The 21,366-nt window shown below is 44.9% G+C and overlaps 1 protein-coding gene across 1 annotated transcript in view; it reads left to right on the top strand.

Annotated features, from left to right (window-relative positions):
- Window positions 1–12,454, top strand: part of LOC117357167 (pentraxin fusion protein-like) — a 191,589-nt gene extending 179,135 nt beyond the window's left edge. Inside the window, exon 16 of the mRNA XM_033937539.1 lies at window positions 11,643–12,454. Coding sequence (XP_033793430.1) covers window positions 11,643–12,265 — 623 coding nt within the window. The 3' untranslated portion in view covers window positions 12,266–12,454. The remainder of the gene's footprint in view (window positions 1–11,642) is intronic.
- Window positions 12,455–21,366: the final 8,912 nt, after the last annotated feature.

Below are 21,366 nucleotides of genomic sequence, written 5' to 3' on the forward strand. Positions count from 1 at the left end.
ATTTTTATAGGTACCATCAATCCTATATTATGCGACAGGGTATGTATTGGGTCCTCCCAGAACTCATGGGAAAGCTACAGGATTGGTTATGGTTGGAATGGCAGCTCATGTTTCCCATTAGACTTTGTCATCTTCTCAGTATTAAAATACCTAGAATAAGGAAAAATAATAGAATATTAATGGATACATAGACAACTTTACGATTTATTAATAATTTAACACCTCTTCCAATTCAAAAATCTACTTATCAAAATATATGGCTAAACTCCAGGATCCAAATAGGCGGTTTTAAGATTGTCTGGAAGGATTGGATTAAAGCAGGTATATGAACCTTAAATGATGTGATATCTAATGGTAAACTGCTGGATTTTTCACAGTTGCAACTTAAATTTGGCCTTGATAGAAAACAAAGTTATAAGTGGTTGCAACTGAAGAAGGCTATTCAGGCAGGGTTCCCTGAATGGAAATCTCTTAATAATCAATTAAGTTTAGACTGCCTGGGTCATCAGGCCGCATAAATTATTATCTGGCTATTTAAATAAGAAACCAAAAACTGGAACATAACATAAGAACATAAGAAATGCCTTCACCGGATCAGACCGAGGTCCATCAAGTCCAGCGATCCGCTCACGCGGCGGCCCATTTAGGTTCTTTATTATGAAAACCTGAAATTACCGTATCCCTCAATATGATTTGCAAGAAGGTGTATATTCAACTTGTGCTTGAAATCCCGAAGAGTAGTCTCCGCCACAACATCCTTAGGAAGAGAATTCCAAGCATCCACCACTCGTTGTGAGAAACAAAACTTCCTGGCATTTATCCTGAACCTGCTGCCACCCAGTTTCAGGCTGTGACCTCTTGTCCGTGTCACATCTGAAAATGTTAGTAATGCTGCTTCTTGGTCTATTTTATCAAAACCTTTTAATATTTTAAAAGTCTCTATCAAATCGCCTCTCAGTCTTCTCCTCTCGAGTGTGAACAGTCCCAGTTTCCTGAGGTGTTCTTCGTAGCTCAAATTTTTCATTCCTTTGACTAGTTTCGTGGCTCGCCTTTGCACCTTCTCCAACAGAGTTATGTCCTTCTTGAGGTAAGGAGACCAGTGTTGGACACAGTATTCTAAGTGTGGTCTGACCATTGCTCTATAAAGTGGCATTATGACTTCTTCCGATCTACTCATGATCCTGTTCTTAATCATGCCCAACATCCTGTTTGCTCTCTTTGCCGCCGCCGCACATTGCGCCGATGGCTTCAGGGTTCTGTCAATCAGTACCCCCAAATCCTTTTTTTGTTCGCATTTTGCTAATGTTACCCCAAACATTCTATACTCGTGTTCTTTATTCTTCTTTCCTAGATGCATCACCTTGCATTTATTAATGTTAAAATTCATCTGCCACTTTGTTGCCCATGTTTCCAGCTGTCTCAGATCCTTCTGAAGCTCCTCGCAGTCCCTTTGAGAGCCAACCGCCCGACATAATTTTGTATCATCGGCGAACTTTATTATATTGCATGTTGTTTCCTCCTCCAAGATCGTTTATAAAAATATTGAACAAAATAGGCCCAATAACCGAGCCCTGGGGCACTCCACTAGTCTGGACTTAGAGATATTTGGAGTATTGAGATTAAGCATCAAATTAATGCATCTCAATGGACACGTATTTGGTCTTGGAGGATGAGATGTACAATGTCTGCGTCTATGAGGCAAACATGGTTTTTCCTGTTGCATAGAGCACTCTGGACCCCTGTTCGTTTACAAAAATTGGATTGCTCTAAGTCTAATAGATGTTGGCATTGTCATCTCGAAGCTGGAACTTTAGATCATTTATTGTTTTATTGTCCATTCATTAAGGCTTTTTGGGAGTATATTTGGGATCAAATAAATTGCCTGTTAGAGAATCATATAGCATTGTCATATGACACAATTTTATTTGGCATGTCTATGAGAGCTAAATGTCAAATATCTGCTAATAATAACAAGCTTTTGATGATATTAACAGGAGTTGCCATCCAACAAATAACATATAATTGGAAGGACTGTAGAAGACTGAATTATTGTTTTTGGTGGAATTCAGTTTGTCAAGTGTATAAAATGGAAAGAGCGTTGGCAGTTCAAAAAGATTATTATAATAAATTTAAGGATGTGTGGGGACCATTATTAAATTATAGTAATGAATAAGTTACACTTTTCCCAATTTTAATACACATGTGGATTTGGGGTGGGGGGGTTCTTGGTTTTCCATTAAGAATATATATATGAATGCCATAAGATATTATTTTCAGCTGGTATATATTAGTTATACATGAATTTGGGAGGGGGTGGGGGTTAAATCTTCTTTGTGTATGATATTGAAGATTTTTCAAGTGATGTTGTATTATAATTGTTTGATATTTACTGTACACTTGATGTAAGTTATAAAATGAATAAATAATTTTTTTAAAAAAAGATAAGTCACTCTTAACGTTACCCTTCTCTTGCACTGCCAATTCCAGACTTCGTTCCTTACATCTAGCTGCCCCATGTGCCTGGAATAAATTACCTGAGTTTGTCCGTCAAGCCGCTTTCCTTTCCTTGTTTAAAAGCAGACTGAAAACCCACCTTTCTGATATAGCCTTCAATCCTTAACCCTACTCCTCTGCTCTCCAATCCAGCCAGCTGATTAACTGTTCCCCTTAACTGTATCCATGATATCTTGTTTGTCTGTCTTGCCTGTTTAGATTGTAAGCTCTTTCGAGCAGGGACTGCTTTCTTACTCTTTGTGACTCTGTACAGCGCTGTGTGCGTCTGGTAGCGCTATAGAAATAATTAGTAGTAGTAGTATAGAGAAGAGCATGAAAATGATAAAGGGGATGGGATGACTTTCCTATGAGGAAAGATTAAAGCAACTAGGGCTATCCAGTTTATAGAAGACATGACTGAAGAGTGATATAATAGAGGTCTATAAAATACTGAGTGGAGTGGAATGGAATGGAATGGGTAGACCTGAATCACTTGTTTATTCTTTCCAATAACACTAGGACTAGGGGGCATGCGAAGAAGCTACTAAGTTTATTTAAATCAGACTGGAGAAAATATTTCTTCACTCAACATATAATTAAACTCTGAAATTCGTTGTCAGAGAATGTGGTGAAAACAGTTTGCTTAACAGATTTGGATAATTTCCTAAAAGTCCATAAGCCATTATTAAGATAGAGCTTGGAAAAATCCACTGCTTATTTCTCGAATAAGGGGCATAAAATCTGTTTTTCTTTTTTGGGATCTTGCCAGGGACTTGTGACTTGGATTGGCCCTGGCCTGCCTGCCTCCTCTTCCGGCCCCACTGTTCCACTCCCTGTTTGTTTACCAACTCGGCCCCTATTAGCACCAGTTCTTCTGTGTCGCAATGGAAAAAATCTGTTTGTATATTACTTCTGATAAAATAAAGCCAGTACAGCCCAAGTAGAACTTCAGTGCCACTATCAGTAAGAAAATTTTCAATAAGCTTATTATTGGCAGTCAGCTGGAAATTCTTTATAGGACGCCTGTTTCTGCAGCTGCCTAAGAAACGGATTCAAATCACACACCAGCGTCCTATACAGATGCCCATCCCCGCCTAACTGGCCCGATTCTCTAACTAGCGCCCATGTCACAGGTGCCAGTTAGAGAATCACGCCTGATCCCTTCCCATCAGTTGATCATAGCAAGTGTATCCCCTGCTGCGATCAGATGAGTAGCTGCGGCAGGGAACCCCTGAATGCCCTCTTCCCCCCCATGGGAGTGGCCTTTGGTATCTGGCCAATCGGAGTCTTAGGCTGCTCCCAGTGCATCCCAGAATGCACTGGGAAGGATGCTTAAGACTCCAGTTAGCCAGATACCAAAGGCCCCTCACATAGGAGGGGCATTAGGCACCGGGGCCAATTGGAGCCTTTGGCCCCACCCCAGTACATCCTAGAATGCACCAAGAAGGGGAAGGCCTGTCATTTTGGAAGAGGCGGGCCTCCCGGCAGGAGGGAGTAAGCATCCCTCTTGCCGGCCATTTAAAGGGGGGTCAGGGATGGGGGGTTATCCCAGGACAAGCAGGCAGCATATTCTTGACTGATGGGTGACGGCACCGACGGAGCCCCGGTACGGACAATTTTAGAGTGATTGCACTCTAAGAACTTGGAAAGTTCTGGCATGCCGCACCGCGCACGCGCGAGTGCCTTCCCGCCCGACAGAGGCGCGCGGTCCCCAGTTTCTTAGTTTCCGCAGAGCTAAGAAGACGCGTTTTTTCAACGGCTGTTGAAAATTTTTTTGACTTGCCTTCCCGCTCGCGTAAACCTTTTTGGCTTTTGCCTGTTTCCTTTTTCTTTAATTTTTGTGTAAAAAAAAAAAAAAAAAACAACTTTCTTTTTTTAGTCAATTTGGCTTTTCCCCTGCGGGGCCTTCTGCCACCATCGAGGCCTCGGCCTTCGATTTGGCTGAAGCCGTCTTTACGTTCATGCCCCCTCAGCCAGGGTTTAAAAAGTGCCAGCGGTGTGCTCGGCCTATATCTCTCACGGACCCACACAACTGGTGCTTACAGTGTTTGGGTCCTGAGCATCAGGCCTCCACCTGCACCCGCTGTGCCACACTTAAAAAAAGAACATTAAAAAATCGCCAAATACAGCAGCGATTATTGTTCGGTGCCGAGATGTCCGATCCCGTTCCATCGACTCCGGCTTCGGCACCGATTCAGTCGGCACCCTCTTCTTCGACGCCGCGCAACACCGCAACGGCGTCCCAGCATTCAGGTAAGCCGGCTAAGAAGCCTTCCCCGCTGGAGCGTCCTCCGGTCTCGAGTGCAGTGAGTCCAATCCTGCCGACTGTGAGGCGCCAGCGGAAGCGCTCCGCCCCTATCGAGGTGAGTCCCTCGACATCGGGCTCCTCATCTCCGGGGCGTCGAGCGGCACCGCAGGTACCGCAGAAGAAAAAGGCGGTACCGGTGCCATCCCTCGATGACCGTATTGCGGCCATTCTCCAGGTGCAGCTCAAGGAGCAATTACAACAGCTCCTTCCAGCTATCCTGGCACCGAACCTTCCGGTGCCGGTCCGCACTGAGCCGGTACCGATACTGGAACAGCCTGTGCTGTCGGTATCCACTCCTTCGGTACCGCTTCACTCGACCTCATCGGTATCGATGCCAGTCCTTGCACCGGAGCCGAGAGCTCAACATCAGTCGGTGCAGACTTCGGCACCGGTGCCACCGATTACATCGCCTGGCTCGGTATCGATGAGATCGGGTAAGTCGGTGCGCAAAACCCGACATGTAGAACCATCTACTCCAGAGTCTCGGGACCGATCTTCCCATGTCAGGGATCCTGATCTGTGGGGAGATTCAGAGGAACCCTTTCTTTCTGAAGGAGAATGTTCCTCAGATGAGGAGGATTCAGCTGTAAATGACCCATCCTCTAAACATGACACTTCATCTTTCTCTAGTTTTTTGAAAGATATGTGTAACTCGTTGTCTATTCCTTTGGAGGCTGAGTCCAAAAAGTCTAAAGCTTTTTTGGATGCCCTTGACTTTGACCAACCTCCAAAGGAATTTTTGAAGCTCCCTCTTCATGACATCTTGAGGGAGACTTTCTACAAGAATTTGGAGACTCCCTTAACGGTTCCAGGGGCCCCACGTAAATTGGACTCTTTATACAAAGTAATTCCCATTCCTGGGTTCGACAAACCTCAACTTCCACACGAATCTTTACTTGTCAAATCCACCCTTAAAAAATCTTCAGGAGCCAGTGTATATGCTTCTGTACCTCCTGGCAGAGAGGGTAAAGCCATGGACAAATTTGGTAAGAGGCTCTACCAAAATGCTATGATGGCAAATAGAGCTGGTAATTATGCTTTTCATTTTTCTTTCTACCTTAAACATCTCCTTACCACCATGGCTTCATTTGAGAAGTACCTTCCCCAACGGAAACAACAATCTTTTCACCATTGCTTGTCATCTCTGTTTCAGCTGCGTAAGTTCATGGTTAGGTCCATTTACGACACCTTCGAACTTACATCCAGAGCGACAGCAATGTCTGTGGCAATGCGTCGCCTGGCCTGGCTTCGGGTATCTGAACTTGATGTTAATCATCAAGATCGGTTAGCCAACGCCCCGTGCCTAGGGGATGAGCTTTTTGGGGAATCCATGGACTCGACTACTCAAAAGCTCTCTGCTCATGAGACACGTTGGGATACCCTACTTAAAAATAAGAAAAAGCCTCCCCCAACAAGGCCTTTTAGACAACAGTCAGCCTATCAACGTCGCTTCACAGCTCGCCCATTGCCAGCAACAGCTCAGCAACCCAGGCGTCAGCGGCAGCAACAGCGTCAGCCTCCCAGACAACAGCAGCAACAGCAGCCTGTGAAGCCACCTCCACAGCAGAAGACACAGTCCTTTTGACTTACTTCTCCAAAGTATAGCCAGTACTCCTATATCTGCTTTCCTGCCTCAACCTATAGGAGGTCGTCTTTCTCTGTTCCTCAGCCGGTGGGAAGTTATCACTTCGGACCAATGGGTCCTCAACATCATCCGCCACGGCTACTCTCTCAACTTTCAGACTCTTCCGCCCCAAAACCTGCCAAAAGAGTCTGCTTTGAACAGTCCTCAATCTGCCCTCCTTATTCAGGAAGTCCAATCCCTCCTCCTTCTAAACGCTATAGAAGAAGTTCCTTTAGATCAAAAGGGGCAGGGATTCTACTCCCGTTATTTTCTAGTCCCCAAAAAAACAGGAGATCTCAGACCAATTCTGGATCTTCGCGATCTCAACAATCATCTGGTAAAGGAAAAATTCAAGATGCTTTCCTTAGCCATTCTTTATCCCCTTATCAATCAAGACGACTGGCTATGCTCCCTCGATCTCAAAGAGGCATACACTCACATACCGATCAATATAACCTCCAGACGGTATCTCCGATTCATGATCAATCATTGTCATTACCAATACAAGGTGTTGCCCTTCGGTCTTGCCTCATCTTCAAGGGTGTTCACCAAGTGTCTTATTGTGGTAGCTGCCTTTCTACGCTCTCACCACCTTCAGGTATTTCCTTACCTGGACGACTGGTTAATCAAGGCCACATCCGCTCAAGCAGTTCTCCTGGCCACCAACCAAACCATCCTGTTTCTACGAATACTGGGATTCGAGATCAATCTACCCAAATCTCATCTCATTCGCACTCAGAGACCTCAATTCATTGGAGCGATGCTGGACACACTCCTCATGAGAGCATTCCTACCATCCAATCGTCTTCAGACCCTTCAGTCTCTCTGTCAGCAGGTGCTTCTTCAACATTCCATCTCGGCCAAACAAATGATGATACTCTTGGGTCACATGGCATCCACAGTCCATGTCACACCCCTCGCACGTCTTCACCTGCGCACTCCTCAATGGACCCTTGCTACTCAGTGGTCCCAAGCGACGGATCCTTGCTCACGACACATATCTGTGACATCATCTCTTCGTCAGTCTCTACAATGGTGGTTGGTATCCTCAAATCTATCCAGAGGTCTTCTGTTCCATCAACCTCCTCATCAACTAGTCATCACCACCGACGCCTCTCCTTATGCATGGGGAGCTCATTTGAACGAGTTCCAGACTCAAGGTCTTTGGACAGCCCAGGAAAAGAAGCATCACATCAATTTCCTGGAACTCAGAGCGATGTTTTATGCCCTCAAGGCCTTCCAACATCTTCTCTTTCCTCAGGTCCTTCTGCTGTGCACAGACAATCAAGTGGCCATGTACTACATCAACAAACAAGGTGGGACCGGCTCTCGCCTCTTATGCCAAGAAGCCCAGAAGATCTGGACTTGGGCCATAGATTACCATCTCTTCCTGAAAGCTATCTACATTCAGGGAGAACAGAATTCCTTAGCGGACAAGCTCAGCAGAATTCTCCAACCTCACGAGTGGACACTCGATCCTGTAATTCTACAGTCTATCTTCGCTCAATGGGGCACTCCTCAGATAGACCTCTTTGCAGCTCCTCACAATCACCAGCTGCCCCTATTCTGCTCCAGACTCTACTCTCCTCACCGTCTGGCAGCGGATGCATTTCTCCTCGACTGGTCAAATCTGTTCCTGTACGCTTTCCCTCCTCTGCCTCTCATGTTGAGAACCTTGTTCAAGCTCAAGAGGGAACGAGTCACCATGATTCTGATTGCTCCGAGGTGGCCCAGGCAACATTGGTTCTCCCTTCTACTTCAACTCAGTTCCAGGGAACCTTTTCTTCTTCCTCTGTTTCCTTCTCTGCTTACACAGCATCAGGAGACCCTTCTACATCCCAACCTCCAGTCTCTGCACCTGACAGCTTGGTATCTCTCGGGCTGACCTCTCATGATACTCTTTTGTCTCAGCCTGTTCGTTCCATTATTGATGCCTCCAGGAAACCAGCCACTCTGCAATGTTACCATCAGAAGTGGACTCGATTTTCTTCCTGGTGTCTTCTTCATCATCTTGATCCCACTTCCCTGGCAGTGGAGACGTTGTTGGATTATTTGATTTCTTTGTCTGACTCTGGCCTTAAGTCTTCTTCCATCAGAGTCCACCTCAGTGCCATTGCTGCTTTTCATGAGCCGGTCCATGGAAAACTTCTCTCAGCTCATCCCCTGGTGTCCAGGTTCATGCGGGGTCTTTTCAATGTGAAGCCACCTCTTAAAGCCCCTCCCGTTATCTGGGATCTCAATGTGGTTCTTTCCGCCTTAATGAAGCCTCCATTTGAACCTTTGGCTACCTCTCCTTTCAAGTTTCTCACTTGGAAGGTACTTTTCCTTATTGCTCTTACCTCTGCCAGGAGAGTCAGTGAGCTTCATGCACTGGTTGCAGATCCACCTTTTACGGTCTTTCACCATGACAAGGTGGTTCTGCGTACACATCCAAAGTTTCTCCCTAAGGTTGTCTCTGAATTCCATCTCAACCAATCCATTGTTCTGCCTGTTTTCTTTCCGAAACCGCTTTCTCATTCTGGGGAACAAGCTCTGCATACTTTGGATTGTAAAAGGGCTCTAGCTTACTATCTAGAGCGTACGAAACCCCACAGATCAGTTCCCCAACTCTTTCTGTCCTTTGATCCGAATAAATTGGGACGTCCTGTTTCGAAACATACATTGTCTAATTGGCTGGCAGCGTGCATTTCATTCTGTTATGCTCAGACCGGACTGACACTGGAAGGTTCTGTCACGGCCCATAGAGTCCGAGCAATGGCAGCATCTGTAGCTTTCCTCCGTTCCACTCCTATTGAGGAAATCTGCAAGGCTGCTACTTGGTCCTCAGTTCATACTTTTACATCTCATTATTGTCTGGATTCATTCTCCAGACGGGATGGACACTTCGGCCAGTCTGTTTTGCAAAATTTGTTTTCCTAATGGCCAACCTTCCCTCCATCCCTCTTTTTGTTAGCTTGGAGGTCACCCATCAGTCAAGAATATGCTGCCTGCTTGTCCTGGGATAAAGCACAGTTACTTACCGTAACAGGTGTTATCCAGGGACAGCAGGCAGATATTCTTGCGTCCCACCCACCTCCCCGGGTTGGCTTCTTAGCTGGCTTATCATAACTGGGGACCGCGCGCCTCTGTCGGGCGGGAAGGCACTCGCGCGTGCGCGGTGCGGCATGCCAGAACTTTCCAAGTTCTTAGAGTGCAATCACTCTAAAATTGTCCGTACCGGGGCTCCGTCGGTGCCGTCACCCATCAGTCAAGAATATCTGCCTGCTGTCCCTGGATAACACCTGTTACGGTAAGTAACTGTGCTAAATGTCAGGTGAGTGTCCAGATGTGTTGGGGATTGTTATGGAATGTCGTATGAATGTCGAGGAGTGTTGGGTGAATGTTGGGGAATGTCGGGTGGGTGTAGGGGAATGTCCGGGGTTTGGGGGATCGATAGGGGCAGCAGGAGGGAGTGGGCCAACTGGATGGGGGGTGTCATGAATGTCAAGGTTTGGGAGATCGATGGGGTTGTGGCAGGAGGAAGTGGGCATCCCTCCTGCCAACTGGATCGGGGGTGTCAGGAGTGTCAAGGGTGTGAGGGATCGATGGGGTCGTGGTAGGAGGGTGTGGGCATTCCTCTTGCCATGAACAGTGTGGAGGGGTGTGGAGGCAGCAGCTGGAAGGTGTGGGCATTCCACCTGCCAGCCGACTTCGCCGGGGGTGCAAGTTCCCTGCCACGGCCGCTCAGCTGATCATGGCAGTGAGATTTCTTTGCTGTGGTCAGCATAGTGGCCACGTCTATTTGAAATGTAGACCAGCTTTTTGTTGGCTTACATTTCAGGTGCCTGTCACAGCCCTATGGAGACACTTAGGGCCGCTTAATCTCACCCAAGGCCACTTGCAGGTGAAACCACACCCACATCCAGCCTTGGGCGAGCTTGAACGTCCCTACACATCTCCCTCAACCGTGACAGACACCTATAGTGTAGGTGGCCTGCCTTGCAGTTTGTTTGTTTTTTTTTTAATGTGCGTCCCGATTGGCTGGTTAGACAGCAATGGAATGCCTACCGCCACCTATAGTCGGGATACCGTTTGGCTTTCACAAAGGAAATCACTTGCACAAAGGGAATCTCATAACAAGGACTTTGCTCCAAATCCTGTAGAAATGTAAAAGCAAATACAATGAGATCCTTTCAATGGGCAAGTTGGAGTAGAAATCAACTTTTCTAAAATTTGCCCCTGGATGTTTATATAACAGAGGCATAGCAACAGGGAGAGCTGGCTCTGGGTACCCAAATTTCTGCATCATCAAGCTGGCAGAGATCCCCAAGTCTTGGCAACAGAAGATATTCTCTATCAGCAGCCTGGCAGTCAGCAGCACTTTCCATAGGTTACCTATGTTTGTTTGGAGGGGGGGGCATGACAAGAGCTACCGACTGCTATGGCTGCTGGCGAAAGACAACTTCTGCTGGTAGGGCTTGGGCTCCCCAACAGCTCAGGTACCTGATTGTTGGGTAGGGGTGGGGGGGGACAGAGAGCAGGGCAGAAAGTGAAGGTCACAGTAAAGTTTTGTGCCTCACCTCCCAAATTTGGTCTCAGGATCAGTGGGTAGCAAGGGTAGGAAGTGCCCAGGATAGTGGCCCTCCTGCCCTCTTCTCTGCCCCTTGCTCCCCCTGCCTTCCCTCCCATACCTCTGTAGTTCCTTGCCAGCGCAAGCAGCATCTCCAGAGGGAGAGCCGAGGCCAGTGCAAGCAACAGGTTGGAGATGCTATTCACACCAGCGAAGAAACAAAGAGGTCCGGGGGGCGGAGAGGAGGAGAGATGCCGATGCCCACCACCAAGATGTGCTCAGGGAGGTCCTCTCCCCCCCCTCGCTCCCCGTTACTAAGCCACTGCTGAGGAACCCTCATGACTGACAGACAAACCTTTGAGTATATATGTGCATAAGTTAACCCTTCCCCATCCTGTCTCTGGGAATGCCTCAACTTAGTTTGGGTTATCGTTTATATGCTTGCTTTTTATAAAATATATATGCAAAATGTGCCAGGAAATTTGTGCATTCTAAATGGCAAATATAACTGTGTAGGGGAACTTTTTATGGAATTATTTCCAAAAGGAAAGTATGTGCATACTTTCCCTTTGAAATTTGATGTAATTTATGCAGGTATTCGATGAATAATTAGGTTGCCTGTTATTACCCTCTAAGTGACTTATGTCTTTATTTACCTTTCTTTCCAGATCTTCGTAGGAAGGTCTTCCATTTTCCAGAGGAAACTAATTTCAGTTACGTGCTCCTCTTTCCAAAGAAACCTCTGAGACTTAGAGCATTTACCCTTTGTATGCGATTAGCAACTGACTTACCCAGGAACCGCGAAATCATTTTCTTCTCCCATCGTACACAGTATTTTGATGAACTTACCCTCTGGCAAGAGCTGGATGGGCGCTTTGGCTTTTACCTGAGTGGTGAAGGGTTGCTTTTTGAAGTATCAGATATCGCCTCCTCCCAGACTCACCTTTGCTTATCTTGGCAGTCTAAATCTGGTCTCACAGAACTTTGGATCAACGGTAAAAAAGTATCAAGAAAATTTTATAGAGCAGGGCATGAAATCCAGCCCAATGGTATCACCATGTTGGGGCAAGACCAAGACTCTCTTGGAGGAGATTTTGATGCAAAACAAAGTTTTGTAGGACAAACTACTGACCTTTATATGTGGAATTATGTACTACCATCTTACTTTATCCGTAAAGCTAACAGAGGTTATCGGGTTCCTAGGGGAAATATCTTTGATTGGAGGTCCCTCTCATATGAGCTAAAGGGGAATGTGGTTATACAGCAAAAGAATACTCATACATATGAGTAAGTCTGAAGCTCTCCGTAACATTTTAGCTTCATTATTTTCTATATTTTGCAAACAGGAGAATTAAAATAGAAAAAGATTAAAAGAAACGAATAATTGGGCAGTTCTCGGCAAACTCTGCTTTCAATGCAAACCATGAAAAAGTGTGAAGAATTTTTATGACTTTTAAAGTTAATAAAATAGCACTTAAAATATTTGATTGCATTATGTGTCTTTTTTACCAACAGAATGCACTTTGGGCTAGATTTGCTCACCAATGTCTTAACTTGTGTAACATTTCAATGTACCATTATTACCGTATTTTCACGCAGATAACGCGCACCCGTGTAAAACGCGCACACGGGTATAGCGCGCAGAAACCACAATTTTATGTACAAAAACTTTTGTATACCGCGCTCACGGGTATACCGCGCATGCTGCCCGACTGTCCTTTCGCCCGCCCTGCCCTGCTCCCAGCTCTGTAAGCATGCGCAATGGTCTGAGCATGCTTGCCGCTTAGTTTTCACCAAGGCTGTTTTTCTGGTGGTGTGCTTTTCACCACGTGGCTGTGGTCGGGTTGGGCCCATGTGCCTCAGGCCGCGCCCCCAGGTGGGACCTAAGGCTCCAGGGCCTATTCTGATTGGCCCACGCGCCTTAGGCCCCACCAGTAGGCGGAGCTTTGGGACGGATGGGCCAATCCGGCCTCATTCCGTTGTTGACTGCCTGCCGGACAGGCGGGTTTGGCTCCCGTCTGTCCGGCCAACTACCAAAGGTACGGGGAAGGGGGGTGGGGGTGTCGTGGGGGTCGGCCAGGGGGGTCGCGGGTCGGCTGGGGGGGCGGTCGGAGGTTCTTGGGGGGGGGCGGTCGTTGGAGGGAGGGGGGTTTACGTCGAGGGCAGGAGGGCCTGGGATCCCTCCTGCCCGTAATGTAGTGCGGGGTGGGGGTAGGGGGCCGCCGTGGCCAGGAGGGTTTGGGCTCCCTCCTGGCCCGATATTGTCGGGGAGTTGGGGAGTCGGCCGGGCAAGAGGGCTTGGGCTCCCTCTTGCTCCGATCGTGGATGCGGGTGCGGGTGGGAGCGCGTGCGAGCGGTCGTTCAGGGTGGGGGTGCGGGCGGTCCTGCTGGGGGGGGTGAATCGGGCGTCGGGCGGGGTGGGAACTATGTAAAAAAAAATTTGTATACCGCGCTCACGCGTATAACACGCGAGGGGTATGCGCGGTAGGTAAAAACGCGTATAACGCGCGCGTTATATGCGTGAAAATACGGTAGGTCCCTTTGCACAAAATACTGTGCTTTCAAGTGGCTGCACAGCACAAAGAGTTTACTCCAATCTGCTCTAGCTTCTTTCAGCAAAAGATTTGATTCTCCCTTCTTTATCCTGCCAGACTGAGAATTGTGCAAGGCAAAAAAACACAGGTGTTGCCTATCACACAGATACCCCAAGTCAAGCCTACTTATGCAATTTAAGGAAAGCCCCAAAGGCTTGTACAGACATGGGTCTATAACAACTTTTTAAACTTCTTCAGAGATTCTTCCATATGAATCTCATGGTGGAGCTGATTCCATAATAAGTGTGCCAGCCAAAAAAGGCATCCTTAAGTGTAGACTCCTAGTGAACTAAAGCCAGGGAGGGCTAGGGAGGGCTCCCTAGCTAGAACTTACTGTTTACTTAACCCAAATATGGGAGGTCACGTGATGCCATGAGCGGGTGAGGTTGTGTTCTCTGCCTGCTTCGGGACCCTGCTCTCCTTTACGCATTTTAAGTGCTGGTTTTGAGCCAATTTGCAGCTGCATTTGATTTCTCATACCTGCCTATTGCATGGGCAGATATCTTACGCGTTCTCAGACTCCTGGCCTCATAAAATATGCCCAAAAAAACCCGAGAACGTCCGAAGTCGGGAGACTACAAGATGGCGGATTCGGCCGGTACGGCTGTGTCTCAGTTTACAGGCACGGTGCTAAGTGATTTGAAAGAGGCTGTGGCGCAAGTTTTGGATCCGTAAATGGCCACATTATCGAGCCAGATGCTTCGCTTACAACAACTTTCATCGGGCACGGCCTCATGGATGATGGAATTGGAGCAACGGGTGTCCAATGTGGAGGACGCCACCACTGCACACGATTCGGCGGTGGCTGCGCTTCAGGAGATGTTGCACGCACAAGCTGATAAACTTGATCTCGAAAATCGCTCATGTCGCAACAATCTCCATCTTTTGGGAATCCCTGAAGCGCTGAGGTGCTATGGTTGCCAGAGTTGGAGAGTTGGCTGACCGCTGAATTTCTGATGGCGGTTTCCCTGGGCCCCACGCGCCTGAAACAGGCTCACCGGCTGGAGGCACGGCCAGGTCGAGAGGTGAGGCCTAGAGTGGTAATTGTTAAATTTCTCAATTACCGTCATAAGTGGAGACCTTGCGGCTTTACCGTTCCAAGAAGAACTCACTGAAATTTCACGAGGCTCCAATTCGCTTGACCTAGGATTACTCGGCGGTCCTAACTGAAAAGCGGAAGGCTTTTTATCCCTTGTGTTCTAAATTGGTGGATGTTAAAGCACATTTTATGTTTATCTACCCTCCATTGTTGAAGATCCAAAGAGATAGCGCTTGGAAGTCTTTCACGGTGGCGGAGGAGGCTGCGGAATACATCAATACTTCCTTCTCCGGCGCAGTGAGCCCAACTTAACTTTGCAGGCTAATTACTTTCTTTTGGGTCTGCTAATTTGGCGATACTGCCGCTGACCGTGACCCTTTTGTTGTTGGACTGTGTTGAGGGATGCTAGGGGTTTTGGTTTGGCGGGGAGGGCAGGGCAGGGCCCTGGTGCGTATCTTTACGTGCCCTTTTCATTTCTCTATAGGGAGATGTCAGGTGCATTGTTGGGGGATGTGGGGGAGGGTTTTGGAACAACAGTTGTTGGGGTGGGGGGGGGTTTGTTCAATATGTTATTGATTTTCTGGTACACTTTGTTGATTGCTTGGTTTGCCTGTGTTGCTGGTGTGTGTGTGTGGTGGGCTCCATTCTGGTTTTTTTTTTATTTTCTCAAAGTTTGTTTATGGGTCAAAAAATATGGATTTTTCCCGATGTTACAAAGGTGACTTAAGACCGTAGAAAACTATTCTTAGCAATGCGGAAAAAACAGTAAAAATGGGGGCAAATTTCATATTAAATTACCCCTGTATAAATATACCCCTGTGTAAAATATGCTGGAATTAAATATGTATTTTTCGTACCAGAGCAATTTCAACACTTTTTGGATACAAAAAAAGTAATGAATGTATGAACCATGGCTTTAAAAGAAAATAGGCTGGATTAATTCACGTTAAGCCTTTTCCTATCTTATCTTCTTGTTTCTCATCTAGGTATTATTGAGGTCTAAGAAAGAGTATTGGAATATTGAAATTTTACATGATTTAGTTTTTAATTTTGTATTCAAATGCATGTAATTAATGTTTAAATGTTTTTCTTTGTAAATTCATATATACTGTACATGCTTTGAAGAGTGAATATATTATAACACTTTATGTAATCTTGAAAATGAATAAAGAATACAAAAAAAAAAAAAAAAAAGAAGATTTATTAAGTTCTGATTTAATGTATCAAGTGGATGCTTGTAAAATATAAATTTAAAAAAAAAAAAGAATTGATGTCGGGAAAAGGCCGGTGGGTACGTGCCTGGCCCTTTCCTTCGTTGGGGCACCAGCAGGACTGTAAGTAAATATAGCGGGTGAGCAGATGGATGGGAGGCCTGTGTACCACGCATTTAGAAACCCTGCCTTACGCTGCAGACAAGGGCAAACTACAGCCGCCTCTGACGCCGCAGGCCAGGTTAAAAAGCTAAACGGGCTGGATTTGGCCCGTGGGCCGTAGTTTGCCCATGTCTGCTCTAGAGCTATTCCCTGCTGTAACCATGGGTTACAAAATAAATATGTTATAGTTGACCCAGAGCAGGAGATCTGATAGAGTTTTTTTTATATTTTAAAGTGAAAAGTTTGTTTGTTGTTCAGCAAAAATAATGCTGTGATTGCTTGACTGACTGTAGAAATTCTAGACTGCTGATGTCTGCAACAGGTCTGATGACTTCATGTAGAAGTCAGCAGTGCTAGGGAAGATTCTAAAACTGACAGGGAGAGCAGTTGGGTGGTTATCAGTCTGGAAGACAGGTTGGTCTTGGTTTCCTGAGAATAGAAAAAGAGAAAAAAAGATTTTATACTGAATTTTTGGCTAATGTTAATTAAGTTCAAGTCTGGCCTTTCTTTGTGGCAAGGGTGGTGTTTGGTTATTTCATACAGTGATTTTCTGTCACTTTTGTGTTGAGGTGTAGAGCTCTTGTATTATTGATGAGTTCTGGACATTTATAAAAGCCAGTTGTGAATTGGAGTGAATTCTTTCACTAAAATAATTTGGTTTAGATAACCATTTGATTTATAACTTTGAAATAAGCCTATACATTGTGGGAGGGAAAAAGTTTAGGGAATTTTAATTATCATTTTTTTCTCTGGGTAGCTAGTCAAAAGTAAAGAAACAAATATAATTTTCATGGAGTGATAGGGTTTTGCTTCCTTTGGTTTTTCTTAGTTAGGAAGTAGGTACTCCTTTTATTGAATCTGAATCTCCAGAGAGGAAGAAGAAGCGCTGGTACCCAACGGCTCTGCAGGAAAAAGAACAACTGAACCCTGTGAGAAAAGTTTACATCTGGATCCAGTGAGAAAAAATTATTTCAAAGAACTAAATTCTTTGAGGAATAGTTTATATGGAATCTTATTCTACCGTTATATAGATTTATACATTTTGTTAGATTTGTAAAAATAAATTAACAATAACTTTTAAAACCAGTATTTTTTATTTAGGGTAAATTTTATATTTTATGTTAACTTTTTCCTCTTTTCAGAATAATTCTCATTTTATCTTATAAGGTAACCTGAAGTTAAAAGGTGAAGAGAGTGAGAATTGAAAATCAAAGAGGGAGGGGTTACACTAAACTAAACTAAACTAAACCTTAAGTTTATATATCGCATCATCTCCATGGATGTTGTGGAGCTCGGCACAGTTTACAAGAACTTAAAATATAGGAAGAGAAGGTAAAAAAAGGTTTACATGAACTTATATATAGAAGAGAAGAGTAAGGGGGGATAGAATTACATTTTAGTGAAAAGCCAGGTTTTCAGTTGCTTGCGGAATAATTGGAGGGAGCCCAGGTTCCGCAGCGAGATAGTAAGGTCGTTCCAAAGACCTGTGATTCTGAAGAGAAGGGATTTTCCCAGTTTGCCTGCATAGCGAATACCGTGTAGAGAGGGCAAGGATAATTTATACCTTTGGGCGGGTCTGGTAGAGTCAGGACTCGAGGAGTTATAAGATAGTGGGATTAAGGGAGGAAGGATGCCGTGAATGATCTTAAAAGCCAGGCAGGAGCATTTGAAATGGATTCTGGAAATCACTGGGAGCCAGTGAAGTTTGGCTAGGAGTGGGGAGACATGCGTTTTGCAAAGATCAACTTGGCTGCAGTATTCTGGATTAGCTGGAGTCTTTGAAGACTTTTTTTGATAGGCTTAAGTAGATGACATTGCAGTAGTCTAATTTGGAGAGGATGATGGATTGGACAAGGACGTCAAAATGTTGTTGGCGAAAATAGGATCTTACTTTCCTCAGCATGTGGAGGTTGAAAAAGCATGATTTAGCCAAGGAGTTGAGGTAGTCATTGAGGGAGAGAGAAGAATCGATAATGATGCCAAGGACCTTGCTTGAGAACTCAAGCTGCAGTGCAGTGCCTGAGGGTGTGAAGAGGGTGGGCAGGTGTTCTAATTTTGGGCCGAGCCAGAGTAATTTTGTTTATGATTCATTCAATTTCATCTGTACCGAGAAGGACCAGGAATGGAGTCTCATTATGCATTATGCTGTAATGTTCTCGTAGAGGTTGGTGAGGTTCTGGTCTGTCTCAAGGAAGACAAGGATGTCATCAGCGTATGTGTAGATTATTTCAAAGGGGGATAATTGGAGGAGTTTCAGGGAGGACATATAGATGTTAAAGAGAATAGGGGATAGGGGTGATCCCTGAGGGACACGCAAGATGGTGTCCAAGGAACGGACATGGTGCCATTTGTGTTGACAGTGTAGGAGGGAGTCAAAGAGTTACACTGAAATTACAGAGGGGGAGGGAGACAGGCATCTAGAGCACCTGCAACACCTGAAGGTTTGGGGCATGGCTGTATCTTTTTACACAAGAAAGTAGAGCAGCTTGAGAAGGAGGAGTGGAAGGGAAAGGAGTGCCAGACACTTGAGATACACACAGCGCTCAGGGCTGAAGGTTCTAAATGGACAGGAGAGGTCAGAGGCCATGGAATTGGTAGAAGCTGGTGAGGGACTGCCAGAACTCAAGAGTCAGTGGGACAAGGCCATGGAGACTGCATCATACGAACAGTGGAATCAGCAGAGCAATCAATGGAAGTGTGTTGGAACACTAAGGCAAGTGAGCTTTAATGCCTTATGAAGTTTCTTTTTCTTTTTCACAAGAAGACTAGAAGTCTAAGTCAGGAACAAAGTTACCTTTTTCCCTGCTGCTGGTAATTCCTGCAAGGAGTGTGTTTTGTTTTCATGGTTCTTTTTTTGAATGTGACTTTAAAAGACTGTTTGTTTGTTTTTCTGCTTGCTGTGAGGACCAAAGCAGAAGCTTTCTAATCACCTGTTTGATTGCTCAGCACTGATTAGCCCCCCCCCCCCCTCTCCCCGGAAAGCGAAGTTGTACAGAATAGCACAAGTACTAACAATCCTGAAAGACTGTTTAAAGGGGTTTTTTTCCCTGTGCTTGCTGAGGCACTCATATGTTGTGGAGCATTCTGACACTGTTTGAATCTTGTTTTTGCTTGTTTTTTTTCTTGTTGCACAAACTGCTTTTGTGATAACCAAGTTGGAACATTTGGGGTTTTTTTTGTTTCTCATGAATAAACTTTTTGAAAAGCCTCCGACTGTGCAGTGCTATCTCTCTCTGGTCTCCCAAAAATCCCTGTGTGGCTTGCAGTGGCCTACAGGAGCCAAATTCCTGTCGCAAGTAGCTCAGACCCCCATTGTTCTGAAGATGCCTATGACAACTCATAGGAATCCTATGAGCGCAAGAGCTTTTACTGCCATGGCCTGCAATAAAAACGGCTAAAGTGGCTTCATAAAAGAGGTGTATGTGTGTGTGTGTTATGAAGCTATGTTAAGGTTTTTTATCGCCAGCCATGGCGGTAAAAGCTCCAATACTCATAGAATAAACCTTAACGCAGCTTCATAAAAAGGGGGGGGGGGGGGTATTTGTTAAATTGTAAAGTGATGATTGCTATTTCTCTGGGGGGGGGGGGTTTCTCAAATTTACATCTGCTATCTTTATATTTTGCACAATATTAGGGGACATGCATCACTGTTTCTGTGGTGTTGCATTGTATGCAGAATCCAGCTGCTTGGTGGTTCAGTTTAACTTTTGTCTATGTATTTCTATTTTACACCCCCCCAAACAGACACACACACACTTTTACAAAACCATAGCATGATTTTTAGTGCCAGCCAATCAAATTTAAAGGTGGGGTGCAATTTTTTTAAATTGGGATTTATTAGCTGTCTTTATGAAGAGATTTATCCAAAGTGGTGTACAGCAGATACAGTTTAAGATTTTAAAAAAATTACAGCTAACAGCATAACATTAGTAAACTGACCAAATATAAACATAAAATACAATCAATGAGGTAAATGTGGATATAGTAAAGTGAAACTTAACAATAGGATAACCATGAAACAGTATCAAAAACATACGCATTTAACAGCAGTGCAAAAAATCAAAACACAAATATATGATGTCAGCACAATTCAAATAATAGACAGCATGGAAGAACTTTCAAATAACAGATATAATATGATGTCAGCATAATACCAAAGAAAATGCCCAATAAGCACACATTAGAACACACAACACAAATGTGATGCTAATGCTGCATGCCTAGGTGGGCATCTGAGACAATGGGAGGTGGGAATCGGTTGCCCAAGTTTATGGGGAGTTGTCTATGGCAATGGCAGGAACTGGAAAAAAAAAGGGATAGGACCTGTGCTTTAAACTCTAACCCCCTCCTTTACTAATGTGTAGCATAGATTTTAGTTGCGGCGGTAACAGCTCCGATGCTCATAGAATTCCTATGAATGTTGCAACTGTTACCACCATGGACGGCTTTATAAACGCTAGCACGCTTTTGTAAAAAGGTGGGATAATGGGCTGCATGTCGTTTATAGTGCTAAATTCCTATCTGCCATCGCATACAGTTCAGGATCTTATTGCTGAGCTACAAGTGTGTTCATTCTGCTGCCCCTCAATATCTCTCCTCGCTTCTCTCGCCTTATACACCTCCCAGAGAACTCTGTTCCTCAGATAAGTCACTCTTAACGTTACCCTTCTCCTCCACTGCCAATTCCAGACTTGGTTCCTTTCATCTAGCTGCCCCCTAGGCCTGGAATAAATTACCTGAGTTTGTCTGTCAAGCCCCTTCCCTTGTTTAAAAGTAGACTGAAAACCCACCTTTTTGATATAGCCTTCAATCATTCTGTAATCCTACTCCTCTGCCCTCCAACCCAGCCAACTGTATCCATGACATTCTGTTTGTCTGTCTTGCCTGTTTAGATTGTAAGCTCTTTCGAGCAGGGACTGTTTTCTTACTCTTTGGGACACTTTACAGCACTGCGTGTGTCTGGTAGCACTATAGAAATAATAGTAAATCCGTTAGTATGCCTTATTAAAAAGACCCCTTAATTTGTAGTTATTTAGGAAAACGTTTTACTTCTACACTCCTCAGATAAGTTGGGGGTAGAAATTAAACTTGAAAAAGAACAAGTTCTAAGTGCACAGATAAATCTGAATGTTGTCCAGCTGTAACTCATGTGCTCTGCCTACAGTTTATATACATTTAAAAGACTGTATATGTGAGGCTGAGATCTAACCAAATTAATCTGACCTGTACAACAGCAAGGTTGTGTTTCAGAGTTCTAGTTCCTGAGTGCATATAAAAATATTTTAAAATATTTATTAAATATGCACACCATGAAATATTTGGTTGCAGATCATTATTTTACAATTTTGACTCTTAAAGAAAAATGCTGGTATGTATTCTGAAGTTT

This window comes from Geotrypetes seraphini, chromosome 3 (assembly GCF_902459505.1).
Source record: "Geotrypetes seraphini chromosome 3, aGeoSer1.1, whole genome shotgun sequence".
NCBI classification, from domain to species: Eukaryota; Metazoa; Chordata; class Amphibia; order Gymnophiona; family Dermophiidae; genus Geotrypetes; species Geotrypetes seraphini.